At 46.4% G+C, this 19095-nt stretch overlaps 1 protein-coding gene across 1 annotated transcript in view; it reads left to right on the forward strand.

The window, feature by feature from the left end:
- fwd (phosphatidylinositol 4-kinase beta fwd) overlaps positions 1 to 19095 on the forward strand; it is a 151119-nt gene that overhangs the window by 88968 nt on the left and 43056 nt on the right. Inside the window, exons 9-10 of the mRNA XM_050170317.3 lie at positions 12106 to 12248; positions 13833 to 14045. Of these exons, the coding sequence (XP_050026274.1) occupies positions 12106 to 12248; positions 13833 to 14045 (356 nt within the window). The remainder of the gene's footprint in view (positions 1 to 12105; positions 12249 to 13832; positions 14046 to 19095) is intronic.

The raw sequence follows: 19095 nt of genomic DNA on the forward strand, positions 1-19095 counted from the left end.
CGTACTCGAGTTTAAAACGCACGAGTGTTTTATATAGTAGTAGTTTCAGCGAAATGGGAGCGAGGCGGAAATTCCGCCTAAGTATAATAGTAAGAAGTCGGCGACATCTGTAGCGCAGCTGGTTGGCATCACTCGTGCGATGACATATCTCGTGGCATAATCTGTTCCTACACCAATCCATTTGTTTCCTTCGATGGAAATTGGAAAGGGGCCAAGGAGGTCAAGGCCCACACGAAAGGGCTCTGTAGGGATATCAATTGGTTGAAGCAAACCAGCAGGAGGCATAGCAGGCGTCTCCCGGCACTGACACGGGTCGCAAGAAGTGACATAACGGCGCACAGAGCAATAAGTGCCGGGCCAGAAGAAGCGGCACCGCAGGCGGTCGTAAGTACGAGTGATGCCCAGATGCCCAGATGTCCAGCAGTAGGAGCGTCGTGAAGTTACTGGAGCACGGCCAGTCGAAGGTGCTTGGGAACGACTAGGAGGAGCTCCAGGCCATCAGGACGTATGCTACGATGGTATAAAGTTCCATCGCGCAAGGTGAACATCCGAAGGGACGCGTCATTGGGCGAGGAGCTTAAGCATTCGTTCCATAAGTGTTCGAAGAACAGTATCTTGGCATTGCTCGTCTCCAATATGGAGGAAGCCAGAGAGGGATAGAATACTGATGTCCGAGTCTGCAGCGGTATCGTCCAGTTGATCCATGGGATTGCAGGACAAGGCAGTCAGCGTCATTATGCAGGTGCCCCGACTTATACATAATAAAAAATATATATACTTGTAGACGCAATGCCCAACGTGCAAGTCGTCCAGTTGGATCCTTCAAAGAGGAGAGCCAGCAGAGGGCGTGATGATCAGTTACAACACAGAAGCTCCGACCGAAAATGTACAGTCGAAATTTCGTGACCGCCCATACGAGCACGAGGCATTCCCTCGCAGTAGTGAAGTAATTTTGCTCAGGCATGGAAAGAAGGCAGCTGGCGTGAGGACAGTGCCGATGCCATGACCACTCGCTTCAGTTCGTACTTCAGTGGGCGCAGAAGGGTCAAAGTGTGACAGAATCAGGGAAGTTGTAAGCTGCTCAATCAGGGTAGAGAAGGCTTTCTTTTGCAGTGGTCCCCGAAAGAAAGAGACATCTTTCCTAAGAAGGTCAGTGAGAGGGTGAGCGATGTCGGCAAAATTTTTCACAAATCGCCGGAAATAAGAGCATAACCCCAGAAAACTACGGACATCATTTGTTGAACAAAGTACAGGAAAATTTCGCACGGCGTGAACTTTCTGTAGATCACGTTGGATTCCGGCAGCGTTTACGAGATGGCTGAGCATGTTCATTTCACAACGACTGAAATGGCACTTGGAGGAGTTTAGCTGAAGGCCAGCCCTGCAATACACGGAGAGTATGGTTGTGAGGTGCCGCAGGTGGCTCTCAAAGTTCGGCGAAAGCACAGTCACATAGTTGAGGTAACAGAGGCATGTAGACCACTTCAAGCCGCGCAAGAGAGAGTCCGTCATGTGCTCGAATGCGCATTGCATAATCCAAAGGGCATGACTTTAAATTAGTACGGACCGTCCAGTGTGACGAAGGCGGTTTTTTCGGGGTCCATCTCATTGACACTAATCTGCCAATAGCCGGACCGGAGGTCAATTCATGAAATGTATTGGGATCCGTGAAGGCAGTCAAGAGCTTCATCAAGAACAAACGACGTGGAAATTTGACGAATGGGGTCATCTTGCTCCACGACAATGCTTGTCCCCACGTTGCTGATGTGATTAACAAAAAACTGGCAAACTTTAAGTGGGAAACGCTGCAACATCCACCATACAGCCCAGATCTGCCACCTTGCGGCTTCCACATTTTGGAGAAATTCAAAAAACAGCCCAAGGGAACCTGATTTGTGTTTTGGCCATGACGTGAAAGAGTCAGTTACAGACTTTTTGAAGAAGCAGCCCAAGGAGTTTTATGAGATGGAAATCGCGCGACTCGTTAGTCAGTGGGACAAATGTCTCAATGCTCATGGAGACTACTTTTAAATAAAGTGCCCGTTTGTCATATATTTGCACTGGCTCACTTTCATTTTACTCGCCCTTGTAGATATTGCAGAACTCTTGCTTTTTATATGTGCTCTTTGTTGCGACTATCATTGCGGTGCACTTACTCACAATACACAACCGATGACAGCTCCTGCGCAATACATTGGAATGGAGGACAGCATCATTGAGATATTTTCCATTGCCGTTGCATATGTACAAAAATGTAAACAAGGTGCTTGAGTGACAAAGCTTCATTCAAATATTTGTCCTCGACTTCTTCATTTCACGGTTTTTACATTTTTCATATGAGCGGCATGCACTGCTTCGCCGGTTTCAAACTGATATAATTCTAAAGTTCATGTGACATTTTCTTTACTTACTAAATAGACAAAAAACATGGAAGCATTGATATCAGTTATTTCGGGCACAATTTTTGGGACATACGAGTATATTCTTTTATGCAAAAATACATATTTTACTTGTTTTGACAATGCTTAGCGTTCAAAAATTCGTTTGCAGCATCTTTGGCAATTGCAATCCAGTTATTATTCAAGTATTTGATCCCTCGACAAATTCTTGAGGAGGCCAAGCTGCAATGTTAGCCCCCTCCCTGAAGAAAATTTCTGGCTACGCCACTGGCAAGTATATATGGTATTTGCCGATCATGTGTATGCTATTACCTTGTAGCTCAGAGTAGTTCACATGAGCAGTGATGGAGCCACCAATCATCTCTTCTGTATATTCAGGGTGTCTATCAACCGGGAATACTGGGAATTCTCAGGGATGTTGAGTAGTCTGGAAAAACTCAGGGAATTTGTGCCTCTATTAGGGAAAATTAGCTGTAATTTTATTGAAAGGGTCAAAAGTTGCGGCAATGCTGGCTCGAGTAACAGACAGGAATCGTAATGAATCGTCTTTGACGTCCTATCGTTGGCTGGAGGAGTTGCCAGTGTACTGTCAACAACCGACCTTCCAGATTCCCGATAATTTGGACGGCTTCGCGGCACCACCACGTACCCCATAGAGTCAATGTATCAGAACGTCTGAAATTTCGGACACAAGAACTCTTTGCCGTCCGATTTTCCGGACGTTTTGCCTTGACCGCAGGTGCAAAACCGCATTAATCAAAGCCACCACCGCTGCCATTTTGATTACCTTGCCGCCACGAGCCGGTGCTCTCGCATGCACATCCGCTGGCAGCCGTAGCCACTACTGCGGTTACACTAGGCCTAGTTGCTTCAACGTTAGCTATGAAGCTTCTTGCCGTTGGGTGCTGTGTTTTTTTATTGAAAGAATTCGCTCCTGTCTAGCAATGGCACGAACTCCGCCGTTCTGGTCCTCGCGATTGGCTTAGAAGCTTGGAAAGCACGGTGCGTCGCATAATGCCGGTTCTCAAAAGTCAGCTTCGCCTCTGTACAGAAATTTTACTTGGTGAAGCATACACAAAAGTATTGCAGTGAAGCATAACAAGCGTGGAAAGGGGCTACTGCCACGGGACACAGTATGTATTCCGTAATTATACACGCACGCACCCAGTATTTCCTGTCACAGTACGAGCATTGATATGCCTAATACATGTACCGACAGGCCTTCAGAGCGTTTTCGAATGCGTCTGTGGCGGTTTAAGCCCTTAAAGGGACACTGAAGGTTAATATTAAGTCAACGTGGACTGTTGAAATACCATCCCAGAAACCTCAAAACGCTTGTTGCCTGCGAAGAAGAGACTTACTTTATGAGAAAATGCATTCTGAAGCGTCCGCGTACCTCTAGCACAGTTCAAATCGCCCACCCTCCGATCGAGGAGTGGTGATGTCATGGTATCATAGTGATGTTGCGCCGTCGGTGAGTAAAATGGCACCCGCAGACGGCGCTATGGCTTTTCTGCGCAATCGCACGGCGAGAAACAGAGCCAAGACAGAGCCGACAGCAGCGCAAAAGCGGAACTATGGTGGCTAGCGGAAGGGAAAGTGCACGACGATAAGCTGATTCTTTATTTTATGACGCCAACTTTGACGCTCGTTGCAATGAACGACCCTGACAACGACACATTGGCTTGCGATGCTGGGCTCAACTTCAGCAATTTAAGCACTGATGAACGTGACCTGCTGCTGAGGGCTCGCGCTGCCGGCGTCGTTGCGTACTACTATGACGGCAACTGTATGTCATGGCTGTACATATTCACACATTTGTAGCTTTTCCTTCGGGAAAACCAAATGCCGAACTCACCGCCTCGTCTTCGACCTGCAGTTGTTCTTGTGCTTCGGAGAATGCAGGCAAGACCGACGCAACAGCGCTACGGGAAAGCATTGCTTTGAAAGGCACTCCACACAGTAAGTCGGTGTTGAACTCTTAATCCTCTGGACGAAGGGGCAGCGAGCACTCTATGCGATTTTTCGGCTCTTTGCAAGCGCGCTGTGGCAGAGGTATGGCACTTAAGGAGGGACGCGGGGATCAGGTCGCGAAAATCGCAAAAAAGATCGATTTTTGGGAATGACGCGTTTCAGTATCTGCAATGCCTAATCTACATAGTATCAAAATGGTTTGACTGAAAACGCACTAAAAGTGCCCGAAAAAAAAATTTATTTATCAGTGCATAGGGCGAGAAAACAGCTTTGAAGTATAAACCCCATGCAAGCGATCTTGCACGCAACAGCGACAAGCGACGCGATGGAGATGGCTGTCGCATTCGCTCGTCGCCTACAAGTTGCACCCCATGCGAGCGATTACTTCGAGCGACGTCTCCCCAATGTTGCCGGTATGAGGGCAGCAATATAAGCACCGAAACTAGCGTGACGTGTGCTTTACTACCTTAAGTTGATGTGTTTTACTGTAAAAAGCAGCATAAAATATTTATGAAAGTCTTGCAGTAGGTTCTTATCCTTGCACGTATAAAAATTCAATCGTTTGCTCATTCCCTGCGACAATCGGAAGTACTTGAGTTATGTACATCCAGTTCCGGCTTCGCGCTATTGGCTAGTCGCTCATAGCACTTCCGGGCGACGAGTGATGAATTCTAGATTTGCAGAACCGAGCGATCGCGCGACAAGACCGAGCGATCTGTTCACGCGACGGCCCGATCCGTCGCTCGTCACTGTCGCGCACAAAATCGCGCTCATGGGGTTTAGCCTTAAATCGCGTAAAATCACCGCAGTTCGCGAAGCCCTAACTCGTCTTTCCTGCCACCAAACGGTGCCATCTTGGTATTGTTCGAAAGCTCGAAGTTTCGCCATTCCGTTTCTGAATTCTTCGGTCGTCGCCATCTTGTAACAAACACACAAACACAAAAGAAGCACGTGGAAGCGTGGGTCTGCTAGAAGCGGTCACTTGGGCCCTGCGATGAAAGCGGGCCTCCGATTGGTTGCCGTACTGAAAGGCATCTCGCCATTGGTTGCTGCTTACAGCAGCGGGCAAGCTGACAACCACAGCGGACCACAGTTGTCTGCTTTGAAAACTACGCCGGCGTCTTTCTTCGTTTGACACTCGCAGAATTCGGATTTATGAAAGCTCCCAGGTTAGTGATGGATCGTTGCTCGTTCGAAAAGAACTTTTAAATGAAGCATGCCTTCGGAAAACGTAAGCGCAAGCCTCCTCCAGCGAGAAAAAGACGGCGCGGGAGAAGCAGAGAACCCGACTGAACACGCTGATAATGTGCCGTGTTATCTTGCACCGTGCGATTCCAGCAGCGAAGCCGACAATCACCCTGTGACATCGACACTGATAACCAAGCCAACGGAAGATGTGCCAACGGAGGCTCTCGCACCTGTGCGTACGGCCGCACGAGTCAGCAACCGAGATCGCGTTGTTGGAGGCGACGCGGGTCGAAGGTCACCATCGCCGGCAGAGACTGTGTAGGTTTCCGATGCATCGTGCGATAGGGGCACGCAGCCTGCGAGTGAGCCCCAATCGTCGACGAGCTACATACTGTATGGTGACTCAAGGCTCACCAGACGAATCGTCGCACGATTCAGACGCGCCTCGAGCCGCGTTTTGTGTCAGCAGTGACTGAAGAAGCGCAGGCATGCAGCGTTTGCGACTCCCTTCGCGCAGTGTCCGCAACTGAGCGGAAGTTCAGTTTGATGGACCAGCAAGGCCAAGAATAAATTTCGGCTCCTTGTGAGTGTGAGTTCATTATTGTGCAGGTTTCCGCGATGAACTCTTTGGTAACTCTGTGCCCACGACTCCAACAGCGCTCTGTGGGTGTACACTGCGATACTAGGCTCGGTCTGGCAGTGAAAATGGTGGTCATGCACTACTCCAGAGGGCTCAAGAAAAGAATAAAGAACGCCTGAAGAAGGCATACAAAGCCCACCAAACAAAGAAGAAAAGGTGAAAGAAAATGCCTGACAGCAATGATTCAAAATATTGCAGCCCTGGTGCTTTTTAATAAATTTCCAGTGCTTTTAAAATATTGCAGCCAGATTTCTCAATTGCATTTCTTTTGTCAATCACCTCGCTCGTGGAAAGCGTAGCACAACAACGGCTGAACCAATTTTGGTCCAGTTTGTTTTGCTGTGATCCACAAGCTGTGCTGTAGTTAAAGACAGTCTTGAAATGTTTCTTTATTTTTCCATTATTTAATTATTTCAGAATTACTACATGGCTCCATGCAGTGAAGCACAGTCATGTGCATGTTATGTTGAGCAAAAAATTATTAGCGCACTAAAAAAAAAATATCGAACACTGTCTTGATGTAGATTAGACATTTGGGCAAACATGCAAAGTATTCCCAGCTCCCTATCGTGTTTCGTTACTGTGCCAGGCTTTCCACAAGCAAGGAACTTATAAATTATTATAAAACAAAAGCTAATGAAGATATCCTAATGAAATTTTAGATCTGTCTCTTTATTGCAATGTGCAGTGTGTGTGCCAAATTTCAGTCCTTTCTGTCGAGAAACAAAAAAGTTAATTCTGATCCCCTCCTCCTCCTTTAACTTCACTCGTTGGCACACAGTGATAAGTAACCTTGGATTCGCCACTGCAACTGCCCTTGGCCAAGTTCCGTGGACTGTTCGCGCATCCCACGACATTACATGGACGTGGCATTCTCGCTGCTTGTTCGAAATGCAAGTTTCATGAGCCAGCAGAACCAGCGCAGTACGACGCGATAACGAAACAACTGAAACTCCAAAGCGCACGTGGCGCAGAGTTGAGCGCGCAGAGTCGAGCGAAAACGAAACCTTTCGACCACCCATACTACTGAAGGGTAACGTCAAAATGCTTTTTTTTCTTAGTATTGAACAGAAGTAGACAAGTAGCATTTTCTTCCGTCTTATAACCTAGTGAAATTATCTTTTTAATACGAGTAGTTGAATGCTAGTGACATAAATTATGATAAGGATGCCTTCGTCATCGGGCTAGTACCGGAATGTCGCTGGGGCGTCTGAAATCGTGTCGTGCATTTACCTCAGTTTCTCAGTTACTAAAGCTCTGTTCGCGATTATATTGATGTCTTAGACGTTCAAGAGCATTACTTTATCACATTAGGTTGACTTCATTGTAACCTTTAGTGTCCCTTTAAGGGCAGTAAATGACATGCATTTATTTTTTCCATCTGGTTGATTTTTCGGACGTTTTCGCGGTCCCTAGGGAGTTTGAAAAATCGGACTTGGACTGTGCAACTGACCAAAAAGATGCTTCAAATGGTCTGTGGGGCAAGCGAATGGCAGAAGGAGGACAAGAACAGCATGCTAATAAGCATGCTGGTAGGCCTTTTCGGATGTGCCTGTGGCGATTTCAGCCTTTAATGGCAGTAAAAGACATGCATTCATTTTTTTGGACTGCCCAATTTTACGGACGTTTTCGCAGCCCTTAGGGAGTCTGAAAAATGCTACGTTGACTGTACAGCTGACGAAGAGAATGCTTTAAATGGTTGGTGGGGCGAACGCGCAGTGGAAGGAGGATGAGAACAGAAAAGACAACAGGAAAGGAAGCGTGCTGCCGCTGTTTTGAAGGAGCTGGAGCTCAAAAAAAAAAAAAGGAAGTGTTGCCTGATGCCGAGATGCAGGTGTCTCTCATCCAAACCAAAATAAACTCTTCAAAGCAGTAAAACGCAACACAAGTGTCGTGCGTGGGCTGAGAGTATGTCCGGACAGTTGAGGTTGAATTACAAGCTGTTGAGAGAGAATATAAATTGTGACAAAGTTCAGGCCTCATACCACTGAGCTTGCTATCAGTTGATAGAAATAGCTCATATTCGAAAATATTTACTTCTGTATGTATCTCTTTTTATTCTTATTTGAGAATGTCCGACTCGATTTGCATTTCTTTAAAGACATTTTATTTGCTGTGCATTTTACTAACCCCTCCCTTCTGTTCTCATTTTGAATAACATAAACACTACTCCTTAGTATTCAAATTAAATTAAGTTGTTCTTTTTTTTAAACATTTTTCACATGCTTGCTAGAGAGTGACAGCATCGGGCAATATCGTTTCAGCCCGTCTTGGCATAAAACATAGTTCAGCATCACTCGGGGAATTTTGCAGACACTCTGGGAAAACCTGGGAAATTTAGGGAATTTGGAAATGTCCTTGGTAGACACCCTGATATTATAAACAGAAATTATGGGCCCTGGCAGAATTATGCACTAGGAACTCATGCAGTGTGGTCTACAACATACATGCACTTTAGTGTCACTTTAACTTATTGTACAATCATGTTATTTGCTAAATTAAGGCTGTTCTTTATTGGAAGTAAAGTTTTCTTTGCCTCTTCCTTTGACTTTTCACTGCTGCTGTCACTGTCTTGCACGCCGTGTCAATAGGGAGTTGAGAACACACAACAGGAGGTCGGGAGAAGAGTTAGGAAATGTCAAAGAGCATGCCTTGTTTAGTGGGAGCGCGGCTACAGTGCCCTCTGGAGCTCCTTGGTAGTCGCCACAATTCCCTGTCCTTGGAAAAGCACTACAGAAGCTACAGCACTTGCCTTTGTGCTCAAACGCAACAGTCCAGAGCAGTAGTAGAGAGAAGAGAATGTGTAGAAACAGATTCCCTGCCCAGTCAGCTACTGACACAGTAGTAAAAAGAGTGAACAACTTTATCACTCTTCGCTCGTGGCAGCTTGCCCATGTGGTGCGGGAGAGGGGCAACACGACATCAAGAAGCATGCATCGTTTAGGGCTTCCTCAATAAAGGAAACGCTTCTACTGCACATGGCAACAGTTGAGAATTAAGCGGATAAATGTTAATTCAGTGCATAGTACAGTCGACAACTGATAATTCGAACTCTACAGGGAACGTAACTAAGTCCAAACTATCGAATGTCCGAAAAAACGAATGTATCCAAAGAAAAAATATTTTACGTATGTTTTAAGCCCCTATGCAAGGAAGAAGGGATCAGTTCATTTCTGCCTGCACTTCCACTTATGTGCAACCAAGTCCACCTGTATTTCTGCCAGTGCCAGTTTTATGTTGTCTCTGTACCCTAATGCAAAGACTGCAAAGGCTCAAGTCAGGTCTGCATGTGAAAGCTCCGGCCACATCATCATCATCATCATCATCATCCGAGTTAAAGTCGCTGTTTGATGGTGCGAGAACTGCTCAATTGTTTCTTCATCGTTCATTTCGGCACACGACGACACTGTGTTGGTGTCGACGTCTGCAACGTCCTCAAATGTAACGGTCGCAGAAATTCGCACACCGCAGCCTAGCAGGTCATAAATGATGTCCGCATTTGAGCTCGTTGTGGTAGGCGGCAGGTCAGGCTCTTCAGTCGCGGAGTTGGGCTCATTTGGAGTCGAACTGCGAAGGCACTGTTGGTGCCATTTGACACGCACTGTCGGTAACTTTACAAGAAAGACTTCTTGGAGCCAGCAGAGTGCTGTGTGGAATGCATACTAAACAAACAAACAAGCACAAAATGGCGGAACGCTGTTGGGAAGGCAAATTCAACAAACAATAGCGGGCCATGAGCGATAGTGCCAGAATGGATGTTATGATTGCAATGTTGATGTGACCTCACAATTCATGCAAAGCCTCCAAGATTAGCATTTGCACTTAAATCTCTGAGGCACAGCGCTGCACCCAACACAAGTGCTCAGGGATTACTGTTTAGCATGCAATCTCTGAGGCCATAGTTGATGTCTCGTCGAGGTTGCCAGAGGAGGTAATGGCGGCAGAGTCGGCGTACAGCCACGGACAGTCTGGATAACCAAATGTAGAGCTGGCGGCTGTCCTAAATATTGATTGTCTTTATACATTAAGTCTTATGGGGCCATTGATGGTGCCGCAAAGCTGCCCAAATTACTGAGCATGTCCAGATTATCGGTGTCTCAATTTATCGGTCGGTGGCTGTACTGCAAGTTTCTGATATTTCTGAAACATAAACATCATAGAAATTAGTCCTGCGGAGAACTGACGCAGGGCGTGCAGACGCAAAGCCACAGTAGACTACCGCAGTGTCAAGACGACATTAAGCAAGCAGTCACCCAGCAAATTCAAAATTACATACCTGACGAGGTATCTTGGTAGCTATGGCGTTGCTCGAGGTAGCAGGTTGAATCCCGAGCATGGTGGTCGCATTTCAACAAGGGTGAAATGCGAGGAGTTTGCACACTTGAATTTATGTGCACAGTACAGAAATCCAGGTAATCAAAATTAATGCAGAGTCTCCCACTAAAGCGTGCCTGACAATCAGATTGTGGTTTTGGCATGTAAAGTATCATAATTTAATTGAAGTTCAACAGTTTTGTCACGATGTGGTGCACCATGTGAGGCGATTGCAGTGCTGATCTTCTTGCAGTCTGTGAACAATGGCCCACTACAATGCCTCAAGCAAACACGTCTCACTGTGTGTTCTTTGTACCACATGGAGAGACATGAGGGGTACATGCAAGAGGAACACCACTTAACCACTGTCGTATTCAATAACTTAGCCCTTTCGCTGTCGGACCTTTCTGGCCGTGACGCACCCCCAGTGTCGGCTTGGTTTCAGGGAACGAGCATAACAGGGAATGAACATAGCAATTTATTTTTGATTATGATTGGTATACAAATAACATAGTCAATGCAATATGCACATTTCAGTGTTCTGCAGCTGTTGTTAGTAAACATCATCATCAGCCTGACTATAAAATTCGTTCAACATCCGAATCTTACGATGCGGAACCCTCTTCCTCGCATGCGACTCTGTCCAAGTCCGAATCCGAGCTCGGCTCGTATTCTGAATCGGAATTGAGCCACCGCTCCAATGAGCAGACGAAGGTCCCGCGCGCTGAGCCATCCGAAAGTAACCGCGCGCAGGGAGGATGCGCTTCCAGTCGCCCGCACAACGGAGATAAATAGGACGTTGCGTAATCAAGAAGACAGAGGGAGATGGAAAAAAGCTAAACAAAGTTCGAAGGGCTTTACGTTTACTGCTGCAAGTTGGAAGCGAGGGTGCGGGGCGAGAGCGAAAGCAGCAATCGAGTCACTCTTTTCGGAGAGGCAACGGCACGTGCGCCCATACTTGACGCGCCGTAGCAGGCACACCAACAGAAGAAAAATAAAAACCTTCAAACCAGCGGAGAGGGCAGAACAACCCTTGAACCCATAACCACACGCGTGCGACGCATGATCCAGCGAACGTGGAGCCACCGCGCCACTCAGCAAAGAGAAAGTGGGGAGTGGCAATCGCACCGTACTCTTCAATATATGGATTAACACAGGTCAAGGCGAATATACGATCTTGTAGAAAGAGTCAACAGATGGCGTGGCCAATCCAGGAGCGCCAGCTTTGCGCTCAGGCGCGAAATTTTGAATGCAGGAGAGAGAGTGTACCGGTACGTCAGTGACACTGTGGGGGGGAAGCGCGATGATGTACCGGTACGTCCGTGACAGAGAAAGGGTTAAACATTCACCATCAACAACACAGCAAAAAACTCAAATAATACAAACACTATAGAAAACAATTACAAATAATTTTCATTTTTTCATTTTTCAAGACTAAATAGGTATGTTATTAATTGATTGATCAATCTAATCATTGGTTAGTTTCCTGATCTTGCATGGTATATTGTGCCAGCTTTTTTACACTGATCATCGTTGAAATGGCAGCACGAGCGATATGCTTATGTAGTTGTCGGCAATGTTTTCTTACAGCTCAGAGGCTTCAAGCTGAGCTTTCATTGGTCAACTTGAACTTGCCGGCACGGGTCTGGCTTCCTCTGCACTCTGACAAGTTTCCCCACCTTGTGGTGAGGGTGCCCCCACAAGCAGCTGCAGTGCTCAACTCAAAGGACAAGGTACGGGCAGCCATTTCTCTCTCATTTCCACCTTCACGTCTCTCAGGAGCCCAGTAGAATTTGCCTGACTTGAGCCTCCCATAGCTGAGTTGAGCTGAGGTGCGTGCTGAGAAGTGTGCCACGGCTGAGTAATGAGTGATCCTCTACGTTATGTGTGTGAGCTTATAACTGTACAGGTCGAGTAGTGATGCTTGTATACCAGCTGAAATGAGGTGAGCATCCTCCAGGTGTAGATCTGTTCAGTAGCTGTCCTGTACCTGCTCCAAGCTATGATCTGCAGAAACCACTATTCATGCCATGTTCCACCTACTGTTGCTTCGCTGTTTCTTTTTCATCATTGCAACTGGATGTTGGTGAGCGGGTTCATGGATGTTCTGACTGACCTGTATTGTACCTGCTGTGAGAAAACTATTTGTAGGACCTATTGGGTTGAGCATTTCTATCTTAGCTTGGGCATATCTTGCTGACAACAATAAAGATACAAACAAGACATAGGGCTTGCAAATACATCTCACCTGCCCCCTACCACACGCAGGCTGCAAAAACTGCACGAGCCGAGATGGCTGTGGCTTCATGTGCACTGTCTTCTCGCGGGTTTAGTGCTGGAGGTCGCGTAATCTCGAGTTTTAGAGACACATTAAGTGAGAGGCAGACAAAACGTTCACGCCCCTCTGCCTGCACTTTTCATGATAGTGTTTTCCCACTGCCGGTGATACATCAGCTGCAGGCGCAGAGTTCGCATAAAAGTGTTATAGGCTTCACTTCGTATAGCCAGTGCAAAGGTATCGTCGACACAGCATGAAACTATCTTTGGTCACAGACTCTCAAGTTCAATGAAATAATTTGCTTCTCATTGCAAAATAGTTTTTCAATTGCCACAAAAAACTTTGCTGCTCTTTCTATGTAAAAAAAAATCCATCGGCAACTGTACTTTGCATAACCCGCCGTGGTTGCTTAGTGGCTATGGTGTTGGGCTGCTAAGCACAAGGTCACGGGATCGAATCCCAGCCACAGCAGCTGCATCTTGATGGGGGCGAAATGCGAAAACATCTGTGTACTTAGATTTAGGTGCACGTTAAAGAACCCCAGGTGGTCGAAATTTCCGGAGTCCTCCACTACGGCGTGCCTCATAATCAGAAAGTGGTTTTGGCACGTAAAACCCCATAATTCAATTTTGTTCACTTTGCATAAAATGTCGAATTTCAATATAATGATGTAAAGTGCCGATTTTACTGACTTCATTATATCGAGCTTTAACTCTAGTCAAACGTATTTGGATGACTTTCTCGGTTGCTGCTATGAATTTTTGTCAACTCAGAATATTCAAGCACCTTAAAATGGCATGAACTCTCCCATCAATTTCTGCACAGATGAGAGTGGTTGCAAGTAAGTGTTTGTGGCAGTGACCTTCCTTTGACTAAAGATCACCGACAGCACATGCCATCTCAATGTGTTGACACAGTAAACTTATGGCATGTGCAGTGACGGTGTCACTAAGTGAGAGATCATGGAGTGCAAGAATCATGTGACAGTGCTGCTCTCATATCGAAGTAAACTTTTTTTTCATCTGCCATATGACAACAGGCACCGTACCTCATCTATGTGGAAGTGGTAGCTGTAGATGACATCCAGACGTCACCTGTTCCTGCAAAGGTCCTCAACCCTCTACGGTTGACACGCTCAGAAGAAAACCTCCCTGACTACTTTGGTGTGCAATCAGCATCTGTCTTTTCCATGTGTGGCATGGATGATGATGCTGAATGCTGGACCCAAGAGGATGACGAAATCTCCATGCAGGTAACTGCTGACAGAGCGATCAGGTGGCCAGCACCGCTGCTCACAAATCTCCACTGCTGGGGGCAAAAACAGGCAAACTCATTCTGTGGCTGAAGGTGCTGTTAGTGGGTTCAACATACTGTACCTTAAATCTGTAAAACTTTTTGTTGCGCAGACCTGTTGCTTTCAGCTGTTAGACATTAATGTTAGAACTGCTGAAATTTTCTTGCTTAAAAAATAAGTAGCTGTATGTGCAGAGCAAACTTTTCAAGGTTTTCTTCATACTAGCATAACTTGTCATGCTGGCATGACATACTTGGGCATACGTAGGACACCAGCTATTGCAGCATGGTAAAACAGTGACAACAGGCTAAGGTTGCCATGAAGGCCTGGTTGCTTCGTTAGGTTGTGCTGCTCGCAGCTTTTAAGCTGAGCGTTTACTGTCATTAGAATATTAGAAATGATCTGAGTGAATACTTAAAAAACAAGTGTCGGGAAATTCTTCATATATATTCTAAGTTCTTGGCTGTAAATGTGCTAAGCAATAAGTTGCATTATAATTTAATAAAGAGATAATTATTTGCACTCAAACCTCATTATAATGAAGTTGAAGAGTGAGCTGAAATTGCTTTTTTATATTCATTATTATATCGATTATTACCCTTTTGCTTCAGTATATGCCCAGTGGTGTGCACAACCTTAAACATGTAAAGAAAATGGCTCCGAGGCCCATTGAACCACTATGCACCAACGTATGTGATGAAATTCCAATAAACCATCAGCAAAAGAATCCACGGCATGTCGTATGCGACTTTTTAGCACCTGGCGCGACATTTCTTACAATAGCTTCCTTTCGTTCCAATGTGATGGTCTTTTGCTTCCACTTCCCACTTGGCTTGTTTCCAGTAGAACCTCATTCATACATATTGGAAAGAAAAAAAAAAAAAAGACATGAAAAAAAACGTCCTGACGGGAGAAAACATATAATCCAAGTGTAGTTGACACCTGTGTAATTGAAAGCATTGTGCAAACTGTTTCTCCACAAGACATTGATTTGCCTGAGACGTGCGTTGTCATTCTTGCATCCTTGGCACCCTTACATTCTCGCTTCTCGAATTTGGCCTCTGTCAGCAGCTTCCTTGGGCAGGAAGTTTTGACACCAATGCGCTTTGGGCTTTTGGGCTCAAGTAACCCGAGACGTGCTTTGTTTTCTCTTATTCTGTTGATCGCACACTGCCGCCAGGAAGTCTTACGTAACGGAATCGTATCAGCAAGGTTCTACTCTATAATGTCATAAAACTGGTGAAATGGTGACGCAGTTGGAAAAAAACAGCTAGCACGCTGTGATGCGAATCCATCGTGTTCAAGCAGCGCATGGCATGCAACATGGCATTTCGATTATGCAGGTGATCCACTGCTGTCTTGTGGCACCGCAACCCTGTTGAGTGAGTGTGTCGGCTTGGCTTGGCCAGCTCGGGGCCTCTGAGATCCCACTAGTACAATCTCGGAGGCCGCGTCTACCTTCTGCCAGTCTTTGCGTCATGTTGCAGTGAGGCACCAGTCTTTCACGTGCCCCGTGCACAGGCTGTTGCAGTTAGGCCTAGTTTCAACCAGCCGCGTGCTGCAGTGAGAGAGAGAAATGCGATGCACGTTGCACGCGACCACCTTGTGTGTGCGGCCAAGCGGGGCATGGAAGTATCCACTGAAAAGGAGTCGCCATCCTAAATCTTGCTCGTCGCCGGCGCAGTTATTTTCAGAAGGGCAAAAATTAATCCTATATAACACTAAAAATACCCAAAATATAATAGAAAAAATGCCCCGAATGAGTGCCGAACCTGGCAGAAAGCAACATACTCGGTGCACAATGGTCAGTATTTTCTGGTTTAGAGACGAATCTAGTTTATTATACCATGGAACCCATGGAATCGCAATGCAACCACTGCGCAGGTCTCGGCAGAACATTTTCGGCGTCAGTCGGGAGCACATCAGAAGGCGACATATCCTAGGCCTCCAGGCACCCGCTTGCAGGCATTCCCCAGCGCAGTCTGCGCGGGCACTGTCGGCACAATTAGACACTTGACGCGATGTTTCCGTATGCCGCGTTGGATCATCGGAACCTCGACACAGCACACAAAGCAAACACCACCATGCCGACACCAGTCACACAAATGAAAAACGTGGCCTACTCGCAGCGTGTGCACGAAGAAACAAATCAGCTGCTGGATTGTCTTGACATGGCTTACTAAGCTGCAACCGGAACTGCTGTAGAGCCACTCTATCGAACCAGGCAGAAACGGTGATGATGAGTGGGGATTGGCAGTAGCGCCACTTCGTGGGGCAGCAAGGAGGCTCCGTTCAAAACAAAAATGGCGTTCAGCAAGTCGAACCATGCACCGGTCAGACTCGGTGCATGGTGCTCTCGATCGAGTTGGCTCAAGGAGTGTCCGAAAAATCAGATGAGAGGTTGCAAGGTGTCCAAACTTTCGGCAGTTGTTATACAATATGGTCTATGGGGAGAATGGTGGTGCTGCGAAGCAGACCGAATAAACGAGCATGTCCAAATTTTTGGAGTCCGGAAAATCGGTCGGCAACTGTATGTATGAACTGGCAGGACACTTTTCCTTGGTTCAAAATGGGCCATATTCTGAAAGGTTTGCGTTTCACGAAAGTTTCACCGCCGCGATAGTAACATTCAATAAATCAAGCAACTGCTTACCCGTGACGTCAGTGTGCACTACCAACACACGCTGTTGAATGCTTCACATCGCATGAGAGAGCGCACCGTGCGAGTGCAGAGTGGCTCGGTTGTGTTGTTTTCGAGTGTAGTGGCTGCAGTTTGGGTTCTGCGCACTGACTATGGTTGGTTACGGCCGCTTTAGGTAAAATAAATTGAATAAAGAAGTGTGAAATGTTTTATTTTAAATGAATCAACATATATCGCTGCAAAACAGCGCGTGTAAGACGCCACCAAGAAGACTACTATAATCTACCCCTTATCTTATCTCTAGTACACTCCACCACCAACCGAACGCCAAAAGATGCCAAAGGACGTGCTCGTTTATTCAATTTATGGCGAGAGCACCCATCGACACCACGACATTAAAATGACATGAGCCGGAACTACTGGATGGCGCTGTTTATTTTCCGGCTTTGCTAAAACAGCCAATCAAAGCGTGCCATTGACGGAGGCGTTGCCAAGGCGATAGTTTCGCGGAAGGCGAACGTTTCAGAATACGGGCCCAGGTTTAAATACATGGATATCTATGCAGATTTCAAGGGGAATTGCATTTACCTTGTTAAACATGTTATTTCACTATATCCTGCTTTGTTATGATAAGGTTTGTGTGTGTGTATTATTATTTTATCAAACCACAAAACATTTGTGTCTGCATATACAGTGAAAGCTCGTTTATTTACATGCCGTTAATTTAAATTTCTCAATAACTTCAATCATTCATTGCTTTGTAGTTCGCATCCTCTGCATTAACCCTTTGAGGGTCGAATTATATTGAAAAAAACTTTCCAAGGTGGTCAAATTACTTTATTGCGGATCTTGAATGTACAAAATGTATAAAGTCGGGAATAAATAGTAAAAAAGAAATTAGGAACAGTATTTTGGTGGCGGCATCATTCAGAACTGCAATATGTTTTCAGAGTGTGGTACTCCTTGAAACACGGGTCTACGCACAGCGCTTTATTGCAGTCTGCACACCTAAAATGCGTGTCTGTTCTCCTCTTGGAGCAACGAGTTGTGTTGGCGCACACATGATATTTTCTCTGCATGCGGCTGCCTTGGGCAGAGGTTTGAGGCACCCTCTCGCATAAGCGCGTTGCCGCAGAGAATGAGAATACCTTGTGAGTAGGGGTGATAAACAAGCTAAGAGCAGCATCAATCAAGATAGAAATCAACTTCCACCGCCCAGTAAGAGAGTACCGACAAAGAGAAAAATGACGTTTCGGGCGCCTCCGTTGCGACCACGCAGTGAAACCGAAACCGCAAAAAGGGCACTGCCGCGCGATGCGCTGAAGCTAGAAATCGCTTCTGTTTATCTCCCCAAGAAGGTAGCGCAAATTTCAAACACTTCTTGTAAGTCCTAAGAAGTGGCAGCACCTCCCAGTGGGCACGTATCGTCATTATGGCGCGAAATTTCAAGCGGAGGGCCGGAACCGCACCCGTATGGCAAAGACCTTGTGGGACAGAAAACCGCCGCCGTACATGTACGGCAAAAACGTTCAAAGGGTTAAAGGGCCCCTGAAACGGTTGGACAAATTTTGTCGGCGCATAGGGTACAGCTTAAGCATCATTCGCACCACAATTTGTGTGAAACGTCTCATATCAAGAGAGCTACAGACGACTACAAGTTACCTTCCTCCATCGTCATGCATTTTCTCCTCAACTCATTCGCCGAGTGAACGGGGCTAAGCTCCGCCTTCACTGGCGGTGCGTCATGACGACATGTCGTGTCGTCGACTTCCGGTTCTCTAGAGCGATCGCGCGAAGCCTCTCCATAGCTCCGCCAGCTACTTCGCAGTTGACCCCAAGCGAGAGCTACCGAAGCAGCCTGCGTTGCGAGAATTCTGTCGCAGCGCCAAACGTGTCTGGTATTACGGTAACCACAGGCGAGCTGGGCTTTTCGACTGAACGGTGGAGGCATAAACTCAAGCTGATGAAGGAAGCTGATGAAGTCCAGCCACCCGTTGGCACAGAGCTTAACCAGCCAAACAATGAGCTAATATTGCTATAATTGTAAAACATTTTGAACATTTACAAAAACAATGTGTTAAAAATTACACTCCTGCGAAATATTTACACCAGCCGCAAAAAAGAATACATTTCGTTACTGCTACTGTGTGTGGTTGAGCTCTGTGCCACCAGGTGACTGCACCGTGCAGACCATTCACATTTGCGCTTCTGCTCATCCCGTGAAACGACACGGTCAAACGGCCAGGCCCTGTTCCCTTGCGCTTGCGTTTACCCTAATACCGGACTTGCAGAATGCTATTGTGTTAGTAATCTTCCAGTGTAAAGTGACGGTCGCAAACACGCAAATCCTGGCCCAGATCGGATAGT

This window comes from Dermacentor andersoni, chromosome 6 (genome assembly GCF_023375885.2).
Source record: "Dermacentor andersoni chromosome 6, qqDerAnde1_hic_scaffold, whole genome shotgun sequence".
In the NCBI taxonomy this organism is placed as follows: domain Eukaryota; kingdom Metazoa; phylum Arthropoda; class Arachnida; order Ixodida; family Ixodidae; genus Dermacentor; species Dermacentor andersoni.